Source organism: Thunnus thynnus, chromosome 13 (genome assembly GCF_963924715.1).
Source record: "Thunnus thynnus chromosome 13, fThuThy2.1, whole genome shotgun sequence".
In the NCBI taxonomy this organism is placed as follows: Eukaryota; Metazoa; Chordata; class Actinopteri; order Scombriformes; family Scombridae; genus Thunnus; species Thunnus thynnus.
Window position 1 is genome coordinate 13,733,604 of NC_089529.1, and position 24,386 is coordinate 13,757,989.

General features: G+C 38.7%; 1 protein-coding gene across 3 annotated transcripts in view; it reads right to left on the bottom strand.

Annotated features, from left to right (window-relative positions):
• Positions 1-4,914: 4,914 nt before the first annotated feature.
• The window catches only part of cadm2a (cell adhesion molecule 2a), a 232,102-nt gene continuing 212,630 nt past the window's right edge, over positions 4,915-24,386 (bottom strand). For 2 of the 3 annotated variants that reach the window (XM_067608144.1, XM_067608143.1), the window contains 3 exons: positions 23,605-23,712; positions 11,447-11,569; positions 4,915-10,115 (listed from right to left, as the gene is read on the bottom strand). In XM_067608144.1, the coding sequence (XP_067464245.1) occupies positions 9,997-10,115; positions 11,447-11,569; positions 23,605-23,712 (350 nt within the window). In that variant the 3' untranslated portion in view covers positions 4,915-9,996. The remainder of the gene's footprint in view (positions 10,116-11,446; positions 11,570-23,604; positions 23,713-24,386) is intronic. The other variant, XM_067608145.1, reaches the window with a different exon arrangement.

Below are 24,386 nucleotides of genomic sequence, written 5' to 3' on the forward strand. Positions count from 1 at the left end.
CAAAAATCCTATCAGTTCGGGGACCCTAGGACAAAATCTCATCAAATAGGGGTCTGTGGTCTAATTTGTGTCATTTCACTGAGTAATTAAACTGGTAACGGTTTAACTTTTTGGAAAAGAAGCTGACTGGCCTCACCACCCCCTGGTCATCCCCCTGCAGCAAGACACCTGCTTCCACCTGGCTGGCATCTGCCTGGAGCAGAAATGCCCTTCAGCAGTTCAGTCAGAGGAAACACAGAAAGGAGTAAAAAATAAAACAAAGGCTAAGCAAAGCAAAAGGGTGCAGGCGCTGGCGGGGAAAAGAGAGAGCCACACTGGAACCTGGGACTTACTGGGCCCAGGTGGTCCAGATGTGGTTGCAATCAGCTCTTGCAGTTAACTCCTCTGGCACCTCAAAGACAACATGAGTAGACACTGTAACTGACACAGCATACACACAAGCCGTAACCCACACCTGTCACTTCTGTCCATTGTGTTCTGGCTTAATGTTGTCATCTCTGGAATCAATGTTATTGTGCTGCAGACTCTTTAGAAAGTATAATGAATGCACCAAATTGTGCTATCCATTTGAGACAAAATGACATGTCTGGAGCTGTTGCACACCTGCTCACAGAGATGAGACGCTTAACCTTTAAACCACTGTATTTCCAGATTTTATTTTGTTTTCCTAACATATGAAAGGTGTCTCTACTCACTGCATGACTCCGTGACATGGGGTGACTATGCCTGTAAAACATCTTAACTGGAGGTCACCTGCCTGATCACCTCTGGTCTTTGGCCTGAACTTTAGAAAAGCCAAAGAGCTGCTGCTTGAGGATCTCAGTGATCTTCATGGGTTCATGTGGGGAAAATTCCCTCAAAGTAAAGCTTGTAGACATCAAAGTCTTTTTCTGCACAAATACTCTCTGATGGGATCTCAAAGCACGGCAAACAGGTCATAGTGTGTGTGTGTGAGTGTGTGTGTGTGAGTGAGTCTGGACTGTGGCTAGCACAATTACTGAACATCAAAGGCTACTAACATCTCTGCTGTCATCCCTGGTTGATGCTTCCAAAGTGCATCTTCCTGCAAGCTGAACGGAGCTCTGGCACCACTGCAGAGGAGGAAGGAGAGGAGGAGGAGGGATGAGGAGGGAAATGAAGATGAGTTAAGGGGGCCTGTGTTGAAGGCAGGTGATATAATGGAGGAAAGCGGTTGAGGGAAAGATTAGGATTGATAGCAGGATGGAACTAAGTGGCTCTGACTGAATGAATGACAGAAGGTGACCAGATATGTGGGCAAGTGAATCCACATCATAAAGAAGAGGAATATATTTGCATATGGAGTGGCTGATACCTTCGAGACAGTTCCAGCTCTCACAGCTGGCAGACTGACAGCACTGGGCAGGTGTGAGGCTCGGCACCATGACACATTCAGAGAGTGACACTTAACGAGAGTTTTGTGTGTGTGTGTGTGTGTGTGTGTGTATGTGTGTGTTTCCATGTGTGTGTGGAGGGGGCACCATTCATCTTAAACAGTTCTTTATGCAGAAGCCTTCAAAAATAGAGACAAACTGTATCAGTTCTCTTTTCCGCAGCATATCCATCTGCGTCCTTCTTTCTAATTGCCTTTCCTTTTCAAAGTTAAACTGAATGGTAAACATTCATGCAATTATATGAAAACCTGACTTTTTAAAGACTTACTTCATTATCTTTGAATCTCAGCTTGACTTTGTATCAAAATACTGTGTATCTAGCTGAACATGTTTAAACTGTCACTTTGTTGCTTGGCCAAGAGGTGGGCTATTCATTCTGAAACAGTCTTGCACTGACAAACCCAAATGACTGCATTAATCAATATTCCCCCTTGCTTTACATCCTGTTTTATTCTCCTCTCATTTCGCTGGTAGCGACAAAGCAGCAAATTTTAAACAGGCAGCACAAACTGGCAAGTTTAGTCAAATACATTTTGTGATCGTTCTTCAATTTAATAAACCATTTCTGTATCCTGTCTTGCTCCGGGCCAAGTTTTCCCTTATTAGTAAATCACTTTGTAACTGGACCAATTCAAGGTCATTTGTTATATATTTGAATATTGAGCTAAAATCACCAGTTGTTTAATTTTGTTAAAAGAATATTGAAAAAAATGGCTTAGAAACCCTCAGTAAAGCCTATTTGTCCTCTTTTCACTGAGAAACATATTGAGAAATCCAATATTTATTATAGAAAGCAAAATAACTGAAAAGAAAATAAGTTTAGAGAGCTTGTATTTGGAGAAAGTCTAAACTCTAGCTGTAAGGCTTTTGGGTTTCTCAGTAATGAGTATAAAGTATTTATTTGTTGCTGTGCTGTAGAGATGAATGAGCCTTGAAGAGATTGTGGAAAATTAATAAAAACCTACTCTTTATGGGGTAATACAGCGGTGGGGGATCACTTTAAAATCACATTTAGGGTGTGATTGGCCATGAAGCATCATGTTGACAAGATATTGAGTATAGGTGTACAAAAATACAGTGAATGGGTTTGGGTTTCGTGACAGCTCAGTGGACTACATGTGCTTTTTATTCACTGCATGGCTTCAAACCCATTGTTGCCTGTGATCCTGTCTCCTCCATTTGTCCTGTTATTCATCTACACCATCTAATGAAACTGGAATACAATAAGCGGAAAACTTTCAGCAAATTTGCAAAAGTTTGAACATAATTTCCCCTGGGGAATGCAACACTTTAAATTGTTGACTGCAAAATCTGCTTGACAAGTAAGGAAGATGAAAGAAAACCCACCAAAAAACATTCATGCAAAACAACATTTTGCATGAAAAGTAATTTCTATCTAGTCGTCCCCAACCTCCCTTTCCCCTAGTTCACAAAACTGATTTGATTGATTGAGTGATAATTGAGTTTTTCACTGACCCCTCACTTTTCATCAGGAGAGGAATCACACCTCAGCTGCAGAAATGCAACCGTCTCCAGGCTATATTTATTCCTGACAGGTGGGCTGATTGCAGCTGCTTTCTTCGGTCTAACATGACGTCTTATTGCCATTAGTTAATTCCCTCTCAGTCATCATCTTCTGACTCACTAAAAAGTGTGGATACCTCTCCCTCCAGTCTATCAGGCTCTGTTGCACCCACACTTTCTTTCAGTCTCTCCTTTTTCATAGTCTAATATCCATCTTTATGTGCTCCACATTTCCTTACATTTATGCACATTTTTCACTCTCCTGTCTTTTCAGATGCTGCTGGATCAGAAAAGATGGAAATCCACATAGTCAAGATTTAAAGGATTTTCACTTTAACACCACCGCAGATAGTCATATCCCAAGCCAATACCTTAATTCTGTGCAGAAGTACTAAAGATTCTTTCGTAAGTGAATACATTTAGATCTTATTATTGCGCTATAATGTATTGCCTGCTAGTGATTTAGTGTGATACATTTTTTAAAGCTATAAAGCTGTAAGAAGTGTGTAAAATACACAGAAACTATACTTATTACAGCACTATTAGCTTGGCTTACATTTGTCTACACATTTTTCTTTGTGGATATGGGCATGAGGTAATTTATGAGTGAATTTTCAGAGGTCATCTCCTCCTTGTTTATCCTCCTCGGTGCTGCAAGTAATGTGTTGTTTTCAGCAACATGGACTGATGTCAAAATCACTCACAGGTGTCCTTTTACTCATAAAAAAAAAAAACTTCTTCAGTGCTAATTTACTGAACTCATTTTGAAGTCATTAAACTGCGTATCATAGGTGCAGCTGTTTTTGTGGGAGTATCACAGACTTGTATAGACAGTGGACTATTACAGGAAAATTACGCTCCACATGACAAATTGAATGGCATCATAACACCACCACAGAGCACAGATAGGGGAGCTAAAACACAACATGAATTATTCTTGTTAATAAAAATTCATGAACATGTGTCTGTGCATGTGTTTGCTCGTGCTTTTGTGTGTGAGTGTGGTTGTGTGTTTGTGTGCATGGATCCTTATGAGAACAAATACAGATGTTTCCAAAGCAGCAGTATTTATACTGTATCATCAGTGCTTATCTCTCAGTTCAGAAATGCTCAGATAAGAGGCCTCCAGAAGGAAAACAACTAAAAAATAGAATCAGGCTGGAACAGATGTTTTGGCAACTATTTATTCAACAATTCCATTTCATACATGAGAATGAACCTCTAAATTAAATATAATAAATCCCACAGACAATGGGAGAAAAACACCTCCATTACGGTGCTATATATTGAATCAAGCCCTCTCATTACAGCTTAATTAAAAACCCCTTATTTCACCAAGATACATCAGAAGCTGAACTAACACGTGTCTAATCCTCTAATCCTGATCTTGCAGAGCTTTACTATGGATATTTTGTATTTTAGTGAGTGATAGTCCATCACAACTCCTTCAATCTAAAGACTGATAGACATAAAATGTGTGTTGCTATGAGGACAACATAATGACAGAGGACAAAAGCATTGAACTGCTTACATACCATAAGCTAGAATTAGATAACATTGTGTATAAACACGAATTCTATCATTCTTGAAACTCATGATTATTTGCAGCATATTTCTAAATCTCAGTATTTCAAGTCAGTGATCATATTAAAAAACAGTTTTTCAAGTCTAATATCCCAATGACAGCAAGATGACAGAATAACTGATGAATCACTGAATAATTTTTATTGACATTGTGATAATCTAAAACTCAACAAATACATGGTGTCAGCATACTGGGACGAGCAGTGTGATACGTGCTCACAAGTCCCCAATTTTAAAAACAGAAAAACAAAACAAAAAAAAAAGAATCTCTAAGTGAAATATATTCCTGAGATGCAAAACAAAAGAAATAGATATAATAATAATAATAATTTAAAAAAACAACACTACATGCGATTTTTGTCACATGTTGTTGTCATCAATGTGACAATATGGAGATTGGGCTAATTGATTCTAGTGTCAATATTGCAGAGGAACAAAGAAGTGCACTGAAGCCAATCTGTACAGCAAAGACATAAGATGGGTCAGAGGAGGAGAGATAAGACTGGAACAGGCCATGTCATGCTTTTATCACTGCTGTGGAGAACAAAACCATTAAAACCATGAGTTAAAACAAAATGTTAAACGATACAGTAAAAAACGGATTTTAGACAGATTATGAGTCAAAGTGGCCATTGTGTTCATATTCTTCCCTTTTTCATCAGGGATTTGATATTTTTAGTTGATATGGGCCTATAATTTTCTGAAACTGGGGACAAGCGCAATTGCTAACGCAAACGTGGGGCCAAATGCACACGTGTGCCAACCTGATCTTTGTCAACCAGAGATGCTGTTGGGGCAGTGCAGTGTGGTGAAAAGGCTGGAGCAGGATGAATACATAATGCCATATCAGCAGGTGGAGTTTGGATAAGCTTCAATAATCACCGATCACATCAGCATGTCTCATCTCCCTTTTAAAAGCAGCAAGGGGACATGGGAAGGGTCAGGGGGGAAAACAAACAAACAGCAAATATGCATCCAAGGATGTTCTGATGTCGCTTTTGGGTTGAATTTAGATGTCAGGAGATGCTGAACTCTTGCGATGTGAAATTATTTTATAAGGTAATGATATGTGTGCACTTAGGCAACAACCACAGTAAATTGTAGAGCAGAAAAACGTGTTTTTATTATTACTGTCTGTTGCCTAATACAAGTGGAACACATGTATGATGTACAGCTGATGGCCTCAGGTTTTAATCAGCTGAAAGGAAACAATCCTACAATCTACACGCAGTTGTGAATGACAACACTAGTATAACTAACTCATTAAACTAAACCATTACAAAATCTGCTTGAATCCCATTAAAAGATGTATTTTATGTGCATTTAAATATGTACTAGATTAAAAAAAAACAAAGTGAAAGAGGCAAAAGTCATGCAGCATACAGGAAAGGTTTTTTTTGTGATTTTGTACAGGTCTGTATGTGCCAAGAAGAAAACTGTTCACATGCCAAAATTACTGCACTGCCTGATCTGCATAAACACACCACCTCAGCTCCACCACTCCCACCACCAGTCACAGGAAGTGGGTTCGTTTTGAGCCAGGAAATAACTAAACAGCCATGAGTCTAAAAAAATGGACTTGTGCCCAATGAAAACTGCACTGCAACTACGTTAGCACACGTTACTGTCTTGCCGCCAGCATGAAATTAAAGGCCCATGATGCAGTGGATATTAAACCTAACCGTTGTATGTTGGAAAGTAAGGAGGCAACAGGTTTAAAGCTTAGTTTCAACCAACAACAACAAAGAAATACGACTAACTGTCTCCCAGATGTTACAGAGCTACAGTTGATTATACCATAGTAAAATAGTGCATGATGATGTGTGCTGTTAAAATAACAAATAAAAAAAATGATTCAGATTTGGTCTAACTATTATAAAAAGCCATTTGCAACAAATTAGCTTGTTACTCATCATGTCAAAACAAATATTTACATGTAATTTTCAGAAAGAAAAGCAAAAAATAAAAAAACAAAAAACAAAAAAACCCCAACACATTTTACCATTTACTAAGAAATATCCATCAAATTATTCAGAATGCATAATTCAGGAAATGGCACCTGTTAAATTTCTGATGCAAACACCAACTCATCACTGCAGACCTTTTTATTTATGCGTTCATTTAATAGAAAACAGACTGTTTCTCCGACTTCAGAATCAACAAATCCATTTGACCATTCTCTTGGTTCTAAGATGGATACAGTGGTAAAGCAACACAAAATTTGATTGACAGCATCATTGACTTAAGACACAATGAAAAGAACTAAATAGAAAAGTAAAAAAAAAACCCAAAACAAAACATTGTGATAAATTTATCGAACAAATGTGATACAGAAGGTTTCTAAAGACCAGAGCCAGTCTAGAACACTGACATCTGGATCTACTTAAGTTTCGTGGTGAGGCTGAAGTTACACCTGTAAATACTGGTATATTGATTGAAGTGCACTAAAATTGTAAAATATGGAAACTGTGGCACACCTTCTGCATTTTTAAACAAATAATTATGCATCTAAAATGCAATATGCAACCTAAATTCTACATCTGTGTTGACGGATGGTGATCGATCTAATGATTCCCAACTTGTGATTCACTCCGGCAGTGCTTGAGTTAACAAACAGAGAAAGACCTTACTTGCTGACCTTATTTGCATAATGTTGTAAATTTGCCACCGAATTGGAGACAGCTGGGCCCACTATTTTATTGCCCTTGGTAATAATTTGCTCCCTTACTAGATTAGTGCCTTGACTTTAAGTCTTGAGTTCCAGAGGTCACTGTGTTTATCACTCTTTCACAGGAGAGATGTACATAAATCAGCCTCATTCCTGCAAACTGATGAAAGATGAACAGCTGGGACATATGAAAAGAAACAAAAGTTGCTTACAAGGATATGTTTGTCTTAGTGTGTGTGAAACCTTCCATGCCTCCAACACAAAGGTGATGTTTCTTTTAATGCATCTCAATTCCAATTAGCATTTTAAGGATTTGGTGAAGATGTATATCTTCTTTCTCTGTGGACCAAAAGTCCAACAGGACAACATAACTTTTTTTTCCTCAAGATTTGTTTAAATTAGTTTTGTATTTTTCCTCTCTTTCATTAATCATATTTTCTATGACGCCAGACCCTTCAAATCTGTAGCACATATGAGCATGCCACAAACACAAAAGCCACTGTTCTCCAAAATTAAATTACAAATATACTTTTGTTGTGGTTCTCTCTTAAATAATTTCAGTTCAAATAAATTAAACATGAAAAGGAACTCATCGAAAACATGCCAATGTGTATTACCAAAGTTCAGTTCTCACACATTATATACATGCCTTGTGCCAAAAGAAAATATGTTTGTTTAAAAGTTGTCTAATAAAGATTATGCCATATGACAAATGATAAAAACTAAATAGATAAGGTGGCTAATATACAAATTTGAAGGAATACGAGGATCCAGAATTTAACAGCAATTTTCACAATCAACCACATTTTAGCAGACACAATATACAGCAGGGAGCTTAGAACAATTTCAACCAAAAATATTAGAAACTTTTTTTTATATAAAAAAACATGATTTTGCTTACATTTTCAAAAAGATGCACTATATTTTTTCCCAGTATTGTCATCTTTCCACTACCCATCTGAATAGAAGAACCATTCCCAAGGCAATCTAGTTGTTGGCAAAGGAACACAGTTACTCATTTATTGAATACTCATTCATTTACTCAGACGTTTTTGTGCTTCTTTATTTGTCTTCAGTTTTTAGTTTTGGAAAGGAGGCCCCTGCAGATCTATGAACCAGCACTCACATGCTATTTCTTTCTTTTTTTTTTTTTTTTTTTTTTTTTGCTTGAAGACCCCATGAAATAGAAATCAAAGTTCAGTTCATGGAGAGCGGCTCCGAGAAAATGGAAATAAGAAGAGCAATTATGCAGACTGAGAGGTGGGAGTGTACGATGTGATATCTACAGTGTAACTCAATTGTCAGAAACTGCTGAAAATTAACTTTGGAGGTGGCAATAAAAACATAAAATGTGTTATCACGACTTGCATAAAGTAATAATATAATTTGATAAAGTCTATGGGCCAAAGTAAATGAACAAAAAAATTGTACACAAACCACTGTGGAAAGCTGCCTGGACCTCATGCTGACAGAGGTATCAATTTAACTTAGGTTTACTGAAATAGTGAATAGTGAATAGCTTTTCCTGTACATACTGTAACTGTGCACTTGTTTTTTGTCCTGTATTAACTCCTAATAGCTCATTTCATGGGATCTTTAAGCCTTAAAATGATTTCAATGTGACATAAAGATAAATGAAATTATTCAAAGTGAAAAGCTAAACTTATTTCAATACAATTTATACAGCTTTTAGAGAGAAGTGATTGACTCTTTCTGTACACCTGAACCCATTATGTGAATAACAAACTGCTGTAAGCCATCAAGGGGACACTGAAGATGTCTCTGCAGCTTGGGCAGTGCAGGAATATACAGACAAAAGTACATAAGAACAGCAGATTAGCAAATGGTTTTATATACTTGATTGAGTTTATTTGATGGAATGCTTCATCTAGCATCTTTCATATATTTTTGGTGTGTACTCTCTGCTCTAAACAATACCGCACTACCCTTTACCCCTACCCTAATAATGAAAATCATACTATACACTTATCTGACAAACCTTGCTACAGTGTTACACAAAACCTTCGTCTTATCTTACAAGGGTCAACTGTTTAATTACAAGTCTATTTAGAGGATGGGGTCGGGGAGGTGGAACATCTAAAAGTACCATATTCAGTGTGATAGACATGTATAAGGCGTAAACAGCACAGATCTTCATTCAAATAAAAAAAGATGCAATGCATAATCAAAAGCTGTGAGCTAAGCAATGAAATGATGGTCCAGTTAACCATCTACAAAGCATTTACATTGCTACTGACAGACGATACATGAAGGCATTGACAGAAGTTCAATGGCGTCTGTATTTTTAGGCACCGTGTTGATGTGAGATATGATATGTGTTTGTGGATGTGTGTAAGCAAAAGGGGGTACGTGTTTGGGTGTCTAGTTGGAGGGCAACAGGAGAGAAGATGAACAAGAGGTCATGTAAGAAGCAGTCATGGTAGATATACAGATTTCCAGGTTTTCATGTCAAAGATGAGGAAATATATGAGAGAGGGGGGCAACTTCAGCAGCAACGACAAGCTGCCTGTGAAAACCAAAAAGCTACCAAAAAGAAATAAAAAAAAAAAAACACAAAGAAAGAAAGAAAAAGATGTAAATGATAGAAATGGGCTCAACAAAAGGCAATAATAGGAAAACACTTGGGGAACTTCTCTGTCTGGACTGCCTGCGGGTTCCTCGTTGACATGACTGGGGCAGTGGTCAGAGGTGGAGAAGAAAAGGGGGAGACGGTAAGAGAGAAAAAGAGATACAGAGATTGAAACTGGGGAAAGGTGTAGGAGAGAGCCGCACAGCTCCCTCTGCAGTCTAAATGAAGTATTCTTTCTTTTCTTCTGCGTGTGCATGGTTGCCCTCAGCGTTGATGATGGCTGTGTCGGCGTCGGGTGCATCGTCCGCTCCTTTGGCCTCATTTGTCAAGTATGTTCCTGTGGAAAACGAAAAACAAACCTATATCAAAGAAAAACAAACACCGAGCACCCCTGCCTGGTGTTTGCTGCCTGAGGCGGAAAACAGATCTGAAGACAACATCAGTAATGCTACATTATTCATATACAGAATGATGAGAAGCTGGGATAGCACAGGATATGCAAATATGGCAGAGTAAGTGTGAAAAACCCTGCACGCATACAGAAGAAAAGCATTTACACCTTTAGGATTCTCAATAGTGGCACTCAAGGCTTAAAGGATAGGTTCACAATTATTCAAGTCTGTCTTAAAACAAAAGTCAGGTGCACATATGAACATTGAAACAGATTTTGCTAGTTGTAATCATTCCTCCTGTTCATACTGACCATTAGAAGATCCCCTCCAAATGCACTTAAGATATAAGTGATGGGGAACAAAATTCACTGTCCTCCTTTTGAACAAAAATATATTTTCTAAAATATATCTAAAAAGTCAGTTTTGTGTGGGAAACTGAACATTAAAGTAAAATTTCTGGCATCCATGAACTGCTGAATGAGCTTCTATTTGTTATCCTGTATTCACGCTTCAAAATTCTTAGCTCAAATTCAGCTGTTTAATATTTGTTCGGTTTTCATCAAAATTGTTTCAATGCACCAAAAGTTGTGTCCTGCAGTCTTCACCTGGCTAATCTGGCTAAAAAATAGACGTCTAGTAAAAGAAACTGAAGAAGAAAACTCAACAAAGCTGCTTTTTATTCTGCAGATCAGTCAGGGTCCCTCATTAGAAATAATAAAAAAACAATGACCAAGGGCCTTCCTGCTAGACTAATGACAGAGATAACACATAACCACAACATCTCTGGTTTGATTCCAGGGACCTTTGTTGCATGTGATAGCCCCCATCTCTCTTCCTGTTTCATGTCTATAAATAACCTTAAAAAAAGACAGAAAAAGATACAAATGTTGAATTGAACTGAAGGGATGTTTACAGATTTTTACATTATTGGTTTTCTTTGGCTGATTTTCCAATGTTAATTCATCCATCTAATAATAAATACAATGACATTTGTGGATTGTTTTTGTAAAATAGAAAAAAAATAATAACCAAATGAGTCCTATGAACAGTATGCATTAGTGGCATCATGCTGTGTGTTGCACATCAAAGGTCCACTAAAACTTCCTATCTGTGCAGGTCTAAAGCCTTTATTCTTTGTTCTCCACTGCAGGCATATCATGCACTTGTAACCTGGGCATTGGGAAAGCCTCTGATGTCTAATGGGACAAGTAGGACAACTTTCAGTCGGTCCATGAGCCTTGAGAGACTCAGATCTGGTCCACTGTGTTTTTCTTACCTTTATGCCTGGCCAGATATCTTCCCAGAACAATGATTAAACACAAGGTGACAAAGACCACTACAGCCACCACTCCTCCGATCAAGGCATGGTCAGTGCCGTGCTGCCCCAGAGCGTTGGGATCTGAAGAAAGACAGAGAGATAAACAAAGACAGCAGATGAAGGCAGTGGATGGTGAGGTGAGGGAGGGAGGGCAGAGCAACAGCAAAAGACAGACAATACAAAACGGTGCGAGGAGGAAAGAGAGGATTATTTCCAGCTCGTTCCTGCTCTAATGATTGTTCTGAGCTACTGTCATTCTTCTCTCCTCTCACATCATGCAGTCAGAGCGGAGCTGCCTAGCTAGCTCTCTGAGAATAATAAAATGGAAAGTGAGAGGTAGAGAGACAGACACCACATTGACTCAAAGAGCAGCTACAGGCAGACACACATTCGCCCTGCAAAATGAAGGAAAAAGAGAATGAAAGAGGGAGTCAGGGAAAAAAAGATGTGAATAATTCAGGACACCCCACTGTGCCGCAGGAGTCCCCAACATGCAAACCAGGGCAGCAGTGGAAGAGTAGTGCACAGTAAATAAATCACAATAAATCACACAGAAGGCAAGAAGGAAAGATCAATCTTTTTCTGTTTCTTGGCACGCAAGGATTGTTGTTAGGAAAATGAATTAGGTGTTAGAGAGTTGCTACAGGTCCCCAGCTGTTGGAAAAGCAGTCGAAATGATAGCGCAGTCATGAAAGAGTGAAGAATCTGCGTGATGAGCCTGTTCACGCCTCATGCAGAAATCCATCAAACATTTCCCTTTTTCTTTCAACAATAGCTTATTTCCTTTATTCACCTTGGCTTCCTTTTCTCACAAAGTCTGGCTTGCAGACTATTCAAGGTAAGAGTGAGGACGTGACACTGACCGGGTATGGACTCACTGTAGGCGAATCTAAAAAAAGTTGACAGTGACAGTGGTGGGGGAGATGGGTAACGGAATAGCCTGTATTATTCATATCTGTCCATGACACCTGAGAAATTAGCACTCATCTCATTATTCCTCTAGGGCAAGCCACACACAGCCCTGTCACTTCGTATGTGTATTTGTGCGTGTATGTGGGCTCATGATGGCAAAAATCTGGCAATGTCAGAGCAAGGTAAGCGGTGATAGAAGGGCAGCTTAGACACACAGCACACGTTGTCTATTGACACCGTTTCTCTTCAGCTTTCTCCCTTTCTTTTCTGCGTCCACCCATGTGGCCAAATTGAACAGCTGGCTTGCTCTCGCTCCATAACTCTCCATGGTCTGAGTGACCAGGCCGTCACACTTCACTGCCTCACAGTGGACAAACACACACTCATAGCGACACATGCAGTCATATACACAGACGTGAGAAGCGCCGTTTCACTGTGCTGCGGTTCTGCTTGGTCAGTGGAGCAGAGAGTAGAGGAATGTTCCCCTGGCACAGCCCAGCAGGGCGAGGACTTGGGCGTTTAGTTACACACATGGCTGTGTCTCTTCACCTCTATATGTCAGGACAGTGAGTGTTTTTCACCATCATACACACTCACTGTCTGACTGCTACGCTTCTGGCTGGTTGTTACAACCCAGCGCGAGCACAAACAAGCCATGACCATACAGTCATACATCTGCCTGTAGAGTGGAAAACACTTGCAACATGCTGGTATCATGTCGAAGTGGTTGGGTGTTAAGTCAATCCTCTTGAAGCTTCCAGAACATGTTGTCTGATCGTGCAGCTACTGCATCACTTTGGAAGTTAAAGGATATTCCACCTAAGCAGATTTGAAAGGTTGCTCTGAAAAGATTATAGCTTGCTCCTTCATGGAAGATGCTCACTGAAGTCAGCTTATACAATAGTGACCTTGAGTCAATGCAAATATGTGCATCATGCAGGATAATCTGCTTCTTCTTCACTGTTGATCTGTGTGTTCAGTATGTTCCAAATACCTGCATTTTTCCCACAACATTGCTAAATAAACTACAGTACTTGCATGTTGTGCTGTCACCAGAAGTAGCTTATTTGGTGATCTATTGGCAAATCGATAAGGGTCAGTGGTGGAGAAGCTGATTATGCTGCAGTAGTGGTTTGAGAAGCTAATATGAATGTTTTGATTTTTCTTTTCCATTTTGTAACTACTGTGAATCCAGGCTGACTACAGCACTCATCCAAGAAGTAGCAAACTACACACTTTAAGGCATCTTCCTAGTCAAGTGGTGAGTATTTGATACTCAAGATTAGATTTTCAGTGGAGTACTCCATTCACTAAAAATCTTGCAACATTTAGCCCGCAACATTTTTCACATACCTGCCACATAAATTCTTCATAACTTCCAATGTGTAAATGCTTTTCATGCGAGCACCTTCAAAACATGGTCCACCTGCTCCGTTGTTATGTATTCTGTTCTCGTGTGTTGCGACTCACGGAAGGAGAAAAATACAGTGAGGGCGCACGAAGACACAGAGAAAGGAAATGAAAAAAAAATAGAGCTTCATAGATGGGAAAAGACTGAAAGTTTAGTTGGACTAAGACTGAAAACAAAAGAAGACAAGGAGGAGAGGGATCTAGAGGAGAGGGTTATACATTTTTATGGCTCCAGAACACATTATCTTTTAATAAAAGCACATACATTCTTCTCTGTGTGATTTAATATGAGAGCGTGGCAAAGCAAACTCCTCTTTTAATATTTATAACCCTCTCCTTGTCGCCTGGCCTTGTGAGTTGCGCTTGTTTAATAAATTAAAGGGGTTTAGGGCTATAGTGAGCCACTGCTTGGCTGGATTGAACCAAAAGTGTTGCTCTTAAACTGCCCCACTAACTCCTCATCTGATCTGTTTCACTGATGTTGGGGTTTACTGTGGGAGGATGCAGTATGTGATACTGATACTGTGTGGGTTTTCAAGAGGGTGTGTAAAAGCTGGAAATGGAAAAAACATAATGTAGAGTCAAATTATCTGGTCAGATTAAATGATGAGGGCTATCATCACATTTTTGGAAGGCATTTGAAGTCTCCTATACATTAAAATAAATGCATGAATAAAAGAAAAGCTGTGACAGATGTGTAAGATTGTAAACTGAGAACATGAAACATATTTCTGCTCCAAACAAAAACTGTCAGGTGTTGTCTGTCTATCCGTAACACTCCGTAACAAGTATAGACAACTATTACTTGTACGCTCACAGCTGACCAGTTTGTATTGAGCACTAGGATTGAGCTTAGATAGGGCTACTGTTGGTTTGTTAAGTCATCAGATAACAAACTGCTCTGTTTGTGTGAAGCTAATGGTGCATCACTTTGTCAAAGGATGCTTGCTAAATGGGCAACTTACAATACTGCATGTCAAATATGTGTCCTTATCTCACTCTTCAAACAGCACATTCACTGTCAATATCTGAAGAACTCCAGAGGAGATTTTTTCCCAAAGAAAGATGCTGTAAACTATTGTTACAGCATCTCTCGGGCCTGACAGTATAGCATCCTTTGCACTGACTTTTATCTAGAGTTATCTTTTACATGAACAATCTCAGCTGATCAGACGCAGCATCCTTAAATCCATCATATCCCCATGCTACTCACATGGTCTTTACATATATAGCTTAACATATCTCTCTCTCTCTTTCTCTTTGTATGTGTCTCTTTCCCCTTGGTATTACATTTGGTAATATTAAAATTCATCCCCTAAAGGCATCTTTTTCTTCTTCTGGATTAGGCTTTTTCCTCTCTCTATCTTAGATGTAGCCCTGTGAAACAATGGTTTCACTTGCTCAGATCAATAAAGCAGCAGCTAGCTTAAGCATGGGCTTATAGAGCTGCAGTGTCCTTGTGTCTGTGATGTCGGTCAGGGAATCTCTGAGTGTGTGTGAGCACATTGGTGTGCTAAAATAGACACTATTAGATTGCATTAACAAGAACTCAGACTTTTACATTAATGAGAAACAATGTGAAAGATCTTTGGAAGCCCTGGAAGGTACAGTAAGATATGACTTTTATGTTTTGTAGTTTTTTGTAGTTAATATGAAGTTTCTCAAATATTTATAAGACAATTACTCACTATACATAAGATATAACTACATATAACAATAAATGGTGTGTCCAACAATAGCTTTTTGTACATTTGTATTTTAAGACCTTGCACATGGTGAAATATGAAACATAAAGAGTCACATAGTACTCTGCATGGATTCTGCTGCAGTGACGACAAGTTAAAGTTGGAGACTCAAAAGCAAGAGTGCCTGCAAACATATAGAGAGTAAAGGAGAGAAAGTGGTGAAAAGTGCCTGCAGACTTGACTTGTTCAATGAGTCAATTATGCCCAACTTTTTGGCTGAGACTAAAAAATTTACCAATCTGCATCTAATGCTGGCTTTACTGCCGAGATGAAAGAGTCCCTGGAGGCTGTAGCAGAGGGCCGAAAGACACATGTGCACCCACTTTTGAATACATGCATGTAGAAGAGTTAGAAAGACAGAAAGGAGGAGACATTACTGAGACACGTGTGTGTGTGTGTGTGTGTGAGTTTGTGTGTGTCCTTGCACATTATTGCTTGCTGGGTCTGAGTGGATTAATTAGATTCTGAAAACAAATTACTTCTGCTAATCATTCAATAAAGCCCACACGTGGACTTGGACACTATCTTGAATATTCAACCGCCTCCTTCTCTCTTCTCAGAATTAAAAGAAATTGTGGTCAGCGGGATAACAGCATGAAGTTATAAGCAAAGCGAGATAATTAATCATGTGAATTCATTAAGTCGCATGCAAGAATCAGTCTATCAAAGCAGCTCTGTGTTCTATGAAATCCATAACCTCTTCAAAACAGCAATAAAATACAACAAAGGAAGAAGCAGGGAGATAACGTCAATGATACACCTGCAGTAACCTAATCACCACTATATTGCTGCTGTTTTTCAGATATTTTCTCTCATAAAATGTATTATGCTGCTGGTTAGTTTTGAAGAATCGCGTTGTGTGAGCCAACTGCAGGCCAAGAGCAGCAGAAACAGTAGCCCACATAGAAAGTATCTTGGAGGAAGCAAGCTGCCACTACAAGCCCAACAAACCCCTGAGGGAGACGAGGAGAGAAAAATGAATAAAGGACCAAATAAAACTTCATGTCAACAAATGAAAATTAGACTGCCTTGTGTGTGTGTGTGTGTGCATGTATGTGTGTGTATCTTCAAGACTGCTGAAAGTGTCCTCTGCCATTGAGGTTTAATGAATAGAGGGGCTATTACATGTAATTCATAACATTAGCCCCAGGATCTAATGATTTCTCTTTTTCTGTTCTACACTTCATTCCAAATTGTTGCTATAATTCTTCCCCAAAGTGAGTTAATGTGACAGGTCATCAATAAACTCGCCCAGCAATAAGTGGAAAGACCTTTGCATTATGTTTTAATTTCTCCGGTGCTCCTCAGCTTTATGGTGGAAAGAGTAGAGAGTAGGGGAGAAAATGGAGAGAAGATGGTTGGTACTGTTCAATATTTAACCATTATCAGCCCCGGGGGATGCTGCAACTGGAACTCAGCCTTTCTGGTTTAAACACAGCAACCAACCAGCTGACCTGAACACTTGCCCTCAAGAAAATATGTCTTTTGCTCATCGCATGGCCTAACCGGTGCCCTCCATTTAAAACATGATCAATAGCAATGGAATAAAGCATTTACGAATCCCTCCAAGGAATGAAAATTGTCCCTTCACTTATTGAGTTTTCAGAAAAGGTTTGTCCTCATTCTAAAGCAGCTTGAACAGGTGAATGTGGGGTTAAAGACATAAAACATCAGTATCTGTGAAGTGCAATGTGCCCTTTTTTATTCATAAACAATTTGTAACAGCAATAAAACAGGCCTCACTGACATTTCAACAGTATCCCTACCTTTGAAAAGCATATTTTTAAGGACTTTGAGTAATCTATGTTCCCTTTTGTGTTACGTGTTGAGTTTTGATATCATCTTCAGTTAATTTGTTCTCTACTTCAAGTTTTCTGACTAAATCCAGATTTCCTTTCACAATTTTTTTTTCTTTTTTTACGACAAGAACGAGGTGCAATTTTGGAAAGGTAGATTTCAAAATGAATAGCTACAGTATTGAATGTTTGATATTCTGTTTATATAATGTTGTAATTTCAGTTTTGGTTAGTGTTTTATTCTGTATACTTGTACGATGTTACACATATAGTGTAGCTATTTGTGCTTTGTGTAGCCTCTTCTGTTCCTTTCTGGTGGACTTGAAGGATTGCTACAAAACATTTGGATAAAAATAGAAAAATAAACAAATCTAAACATGCTAATCTCTTCTAAATATTTTTAAAAACTTAAGTAAGAGTGGGTTTTTTTTTTGAAAATGAGGGAGCACATTTTGGATCAGTTTGAGACACTGAACACTAGATTAAATTCCCAGCAGTTTCATCCTTTTGGAAATCCCACTTACTGTAGACCACACCTCTGATTGAGACAAATTAACAGCCTAAAGCAATATTTTAACAACATCACATTACCCAAAGGATGTGTGTTCCCCACTACTTCTTCAAACTTTCAAATTATCATCAGAGGTTGAACAAATATGGTTTTTCATGTTGTTGTTTATGTATAAAGTTTCAGTTTTCAGCCAATTAGAAGGAAATCCTCAGGTGATATCATTACTGCTGCCTAAAACAGACAGACAGCTAAATTAAGATTAGTGGGCTGATATTTGTGAGGAAGGTTAGCAGTCTCAGTGTGGATCAGCTGGCTGAGTCTCAGGAACCCAAACAGGGTGAGAGTGGTCCTGTTTTCACATCTTACTATTCATATGCAGCCTTTTTGGAAGGCACTCACTTGAAAAGGGAGAAAGGATAGACTAATGCCAATTTTTGAACCCTAACCAATCCCTTGCCTCTGCTCTTGAATTCTCCTCGAGTGTGTAGTTACTGCTATTAACTTCAAGAGGAGAGCAGAGATCCTTTGTGTTTTGCCTTACAATACCAACCATAAAGACGTCTGCTCTGGACCATGGTGGTTTTGGATTACCAAGTAACTTCCACAGGTCCTTTTTGAGAGTTAAAACTTCAATTTTCAACAATTTAGCAATAGAAGTTATGAAATACACTTTGATTGTCTCAAGGTTGTTGGTATATTTCTTTACTTGTATCATCTGTTCCTCTTGGGGAAGAACTAATGGGCCCAAGAAAAGAGACTTTTACTGTGCAAGGAGGTAGATGGGTATTATTTTATTTTTTCTGTCTTCTCCACAGGCAGAGACACACTAGGCATGAATAATTACTGTCTTCTCGGCAGTGGGCCCTTTTTCTGCCGCAATATTAGGCTACAGGGGTTGGGGTTGGCCACACAAATGCTGATTATGAGAAGTGAATAGTAAATATATTAAACACCAAAGAAAACCTTGTGCATGATTCAACCTTTCAGCTTCACAAGGTCAAAGCTAATTTGCAAGCCATGAAAAAGCTTTTGGCAGATTTTAGAGAACTCATGGAGTGGGGGGCGGGGATTTGATGACATTGCATAGACCTCTGATACTTAGCGAAAGAGTTATTATTGCCATTAAGGCTGGCTGGGCTATCGAGGTGGTGGGTGTGTTGGGTGTACCTGCCAGCACTTCATTATTAAAGTGAATCACAGACTACAGTTATGCATCAGCCCTGGCATTATTAAGTACAGGTGAAAAAACTGGAATCTCTTGCATACCTGTACACTTGCACTGCACTCTAGAGGTCAAAAACGGCTAGAATTAAAGGCATGGGTTATTGTCAAATTTACATTTCCTATTAGAACCACTGAGTCTACAAAATGAAATTTATTCACTAATATTCCTGCAAGGATGAATAAATGCTTCCATAAAATGGTACAATGGTCACTAATACTTACAGTCACCATGTCAGCAAAATTAGTTGTAAAATCAAAAAAAAGCTATTATTGTGAACTCATACTGTAAAATAACTTGTCCTTGTATATTCATTTTATATCTTGCAAATACATTTTATAAATACAGAATATGTAATCTTATAACTACTGAGAAGAGAACCACTTGTTACCCACAGAATGACAAAGTGCAGGCAGGTTGTTTTTAGTTGTGCAGCCAATTTACGACTGTCATGCGAATAGTGTTTCTCTCTCAAATTTGAATTGAGAGGGATGATACCTTTCTGGTATATTAAAGGCTACTTTTAGCATGCTTGAAAACAAATGAAAAACACAAAATCACACAGTTATTGCATTTAGAATACAATGTTCTTTAACCATTCAGTGTTTCCCTGGCTCAAAAACAAAAAAAGCCTCAAAATGGTAACATGTGTTGCAGAATCACATGTTAAATATTGCACTGCTGTCACTATTAGATATAGCTTAGTTCAGTATGGTATATTTGGTGATTTCAGATTAAGGTTATTGAATACTGAATTAATATAATATCCAGTTTGATGAAAAGTATAGTGTGCACCATTCCAAATTTGCTCCTGGGCCTAATGATGGCTCATATATTTCCATCATAGAGAATATGTAGTCCAGCAGAATCACCTTACTGTCCAGTTGGCCTGACATGGTAGCTAATTGGGCTTGTTGAGATCAAAGACAAAATGACCTCGCTCTTTACTCTGAAAGAGCACTAATATATAAGGATTTAGCCTGGACAAATAATATTGATAAAGTGGATATGTTATACTTGAAATAAACAGTATGAAAATCATTTGCAGCTGCAAATGCATAACATTCTGTTTTCATTGCCTTGCTGTGTGACTGAATGAGTTCAATGTAAGGAGTGAAAGCATAGAAAATTCTCAAGGACTGATCATGGATCTGTATCTAATACATTACATAACACCAGACACTGTAACACCTTTTAAGTAAAACCTTAAGAATTCTGTCTGAACACCTTTTGAACATACAAAACTTTGATGTGACTTAAGGCCATCTATCAATCATTTATTCAATGAAAACCAATAAACTGTGAATCTAGAGTCCCTCCTATGTCCACACACTGTATAACTACATTTTTTGCAGCACCAGCAGCATATCTCTTCTCTGCCTGAACCGGGTCTTGTTTGGATGATGCCTCTGCCTTACTCATGGTGGCCTTCTGTTGTCTTATTTGCAATGTGCTGATGATAAATAGTAAGAGACAAAAGATGCAGGACAGTTACATGAAAGACAGCAGAGCAGAGAGAGGTACAACTTTAAGAGCTCATCAGGTATATCATATGCTAATACTGAGCATATGAGTTATAGTGTTGAACCTACAGTGTGTATTTCCTCTACACAGGCAGACAACTTTATTAAAAAGACAAAACGTCATGGGGCTGGTACAGCTCCACAGTTGTTTGCTTTTATCCAGAGCCTGTGAAGAGACCTGGTAATAAATCAAGTAGACACATGAAAGCAGATAGTGTAGTATCCTCTGACTGGGGACGCAGTGAAGGAGTCTGATATTTAGATTCCCTGAAGATACACTGAGAAGCTCAACTCCTCTTGTGTCTCTGCACTACACAAACAGACATAAGAGAAGAATTGAGACACGCTGATGAAGAATATCCAACAACGTGTAGAAGCCTGTTATCTAACAGGGTCTTCGGAGAGATGTGAGGGTACAAGAGAAGAAGCGGGTGAGGCAAAATTGAAACAAAAGCTTTGAGAGAAAGCAAAGCAGCAAAATAGAAGTAGAAAAGGAGTCAAGACTCCTAAAGGACTTTAAAGATGGTAATTTGGAGAAAGCATACGGTGATGAGAGGAAATTATTGGACTGTGGAGCACCATGAAGATGAGAGGAATAGAGAGAGAGAGACACAAAACAGAACAAAAGGTAAACTCTGCTATGTCTACATGGTGAGAGAATAACACATAAATGAAAATGAATGAAAATAAAAATGAAGCAGCTCAGTGAAACTGCAGAGAAAAAATGCAGAGAATTTAGGGACAAAGAAAAAAGATTAGTGTGTTGAATCTCTCATATTAATACAATTTTATCTGATGTTGAATTAAATTCTTATGTTTTGTGAGAAAATATACAGTTTCCTATGTTATCAAAAAGAAAAAAAATATGAGTTAAATATTGAATATTGGAAATTGTCAGTTTGCACAATCATCTCAGAAAAACATGTACTTCCAACACCTTTTAGAAACCATAATTAAGGGTTAGGGTATATATATATATAAATATATATAACATACACATATTACAGCACATTAGTTTTAAATTGACACATCCCTCTACCATAGCAGACATGGTGCTGTGTCATCATTATTATAGTGTGACAGACAACATGTAAAGAGACAGAGTCACTAGACAAACTGCAATTCAACCAATCAATAGTCATTTGAACTTTTTCTAAAGTAGGCCTTTGTCCAGCTGTGCAGGCCTTTGTGTGATTAAGTGTGTCATTGACTCACGCAGTGCTTTTGAAATGGGGTGAAAAAAATTGGGATATTTTGCCACTTCCTATCCAACTGCAAAGAACACAAATCTTGGTTTAACAAAGATTCCATTCACTTTGGATTATGCAGGTAAAGCTTAAAATTAATGATGTTAGATCACATAATGAGTACATTTTCACCATAAATAAATGTCTGCAGTATACTGATATTCTTGGAGACATCAAGGAGGACACAATTATCTGCCTTTTTCATGTCCATGCATGATTGGATGTGCAACCCACCTTGAGTCCTACCCAATCAACAACCAAGATGAAATCGGCACTGTTCCTCCTGAATCTGAGGTCTGACAATCACCCAGCATAAGCATATGGCATAGGCTTCGCTGGGAAGGCTGAGTGGCCAGAAATTTGGCCACACCCCCAGTCCTCTCTTTGAAAAATGGGAACCACCACACTCATCTGTTGGTCCGTAGGCGCTGTCCTCAACTTCAGCGCAACACTAAAGACAACCAAGTCAACCAAGACAACTGAGTCTTCCAACTCTTCCTTAACTGTGTTGGTAGGGTTCACAAGCACTCGACAATATCCTCACTCGAGTTAAGCAGTTCACCTCCCCTGATGATAACTTCTTTCCGGTGTCCATCAGTGGGCGCTCGGGCTGCCACCATGTGAGGCACTAGTGACCTTCTGGCTCCAACTTGGAGCAGCTGCCTCCACAATGGAGAGTTGGAATATGGCCCACTCAAATACCATGTCCCCAAACTTGCACAGGATTGAACGAAAGTTCCCCCAGAGGTACACTGTATGTAGCTGGTATCACTCCCTGTCCTACTGTAGCTCCAGCTTCTTCCTCAGCGGTTACGTGATATTCCACCTCCCAGGAGCCAGTTTTCGTAGCCCCGGGTCAATATGCTAAGACCTCCAACTTTGCCTGCCACACACACCAGACCACTACATCTAACCTTTCAGACTTGACATGACAAGATGTCCCGTTCTCTAGTGACAATACCTCTTTTTGGCATGGGGCCTTGTTGTTCAAACTTAAACAGTGATTTTAAAGTTTAAATCCATAACCATAACTTTCTGCATGTCATCAGCCTCTGCAGGAATTAGAGATAATTGAAATTTGAGATAACGTCAGCATTTTATGCCTCTCTCAACATTTATTTTTCAGCCTTATTATAGATGGCATCCCATTATTCATATTTTATATTATAATGGTAATATGGAGGATTATATCAACAACATTCATACTCATCAGAAATAGAGTCTCTAAGTACACAGTCTTAGCAATAAGATGTCCTCTATGCTTACTTTGAAAAAGAGCTTTTCAAGTTAGAACTCTCCAAGTTTTAACACAGAATTAGGAGTCATGATGAGACATCTCGAGTGACCAGACATTTTCAGTTGGACATGACATTTGCTTCTTTGAGGTTTCAGGGCACAGACGTACTGAAGTCTTTGAAATGTCACGGGGACAGTGGATTGAGTATTTGGACAGCTAGACTCTTTTTGAATACAATGACCTGGTGTATCTTGGAGACTTAGAAAATCTAAATAATGTCCTTAATGTGAAAACACAAACAAAACACATTATCAGGAGCAAGGGAAGAAATTTTGTCCCAGGAAGGCATTATTGTAGATATTTTTTTCCCATTCTCAGTGTCACATAAGACATGGATGCTGAAGCTTGAGGCAGTGAAGTAATAGGACAGAGGAGTAGGACATTAAAAGTAAGAGCGAAATGGCAATATAGCATGCTGAGGGGGTTGTGGGGATGCGTGGGGTGGTACTGTACCTCTGTTGCCAGTGACTGTGGGGTCTGAGGCGCCTAATAGAGCAGTAGGATCTGGAAGGATGGGATGTAGGGGGGGAGTGGTGGATGGAGGCAGGGTGGTGGGGACGTCTGGTGGAGGGGACAGACAGACACTTATACACAAGAAAAAAAAAATACAACAACAAAAAAAACTGAATTCACATGGGGGCAGTTAGATACTGTGATAAGGGAACACACACTGGTCTAAGGTAAAAAAAAATTATAGTGATGGTGAGGAGCAAAAAATTGCAAAATCATGACATGAAGCATAAACATAAGATTGTTGAAAACACGCACCTTCTAAAATACAACAATGAATCACTGTTGATGCAAAATGATGCATTACACAAAATACTGTGCATTAATTCAAGCATTGCTGATACCTTTTTGTGGATTTTAATTCTCACTAATTAAGAAAAGAGCATTACATGGATCACCAATATATATTTGTGTCTTATAAATGTTTTGCTGTGTAATTTATTTACCTTAAATGACCTTCATCGCTTATTTTTAATGATTTTCTTTGGATCAGTGTTCACATATGCAATATTTGAAGAGACACACACATTTTTAAAATAGCTGAATGTCTTATATGTACTTTTTTGTCATAAACATTTAGCATATAGAGTTCTAGATGAGAGGTACAATTCACAAATCAAGCATGTTCATCCAGGAAAAGGCAGGAGTATTTGTCTACATATTCCTGCATGTGTGAGAGTAGCCTGTGGGTGTGTTTTTGGCAAAATCTGAAAAAGAGTAATGCA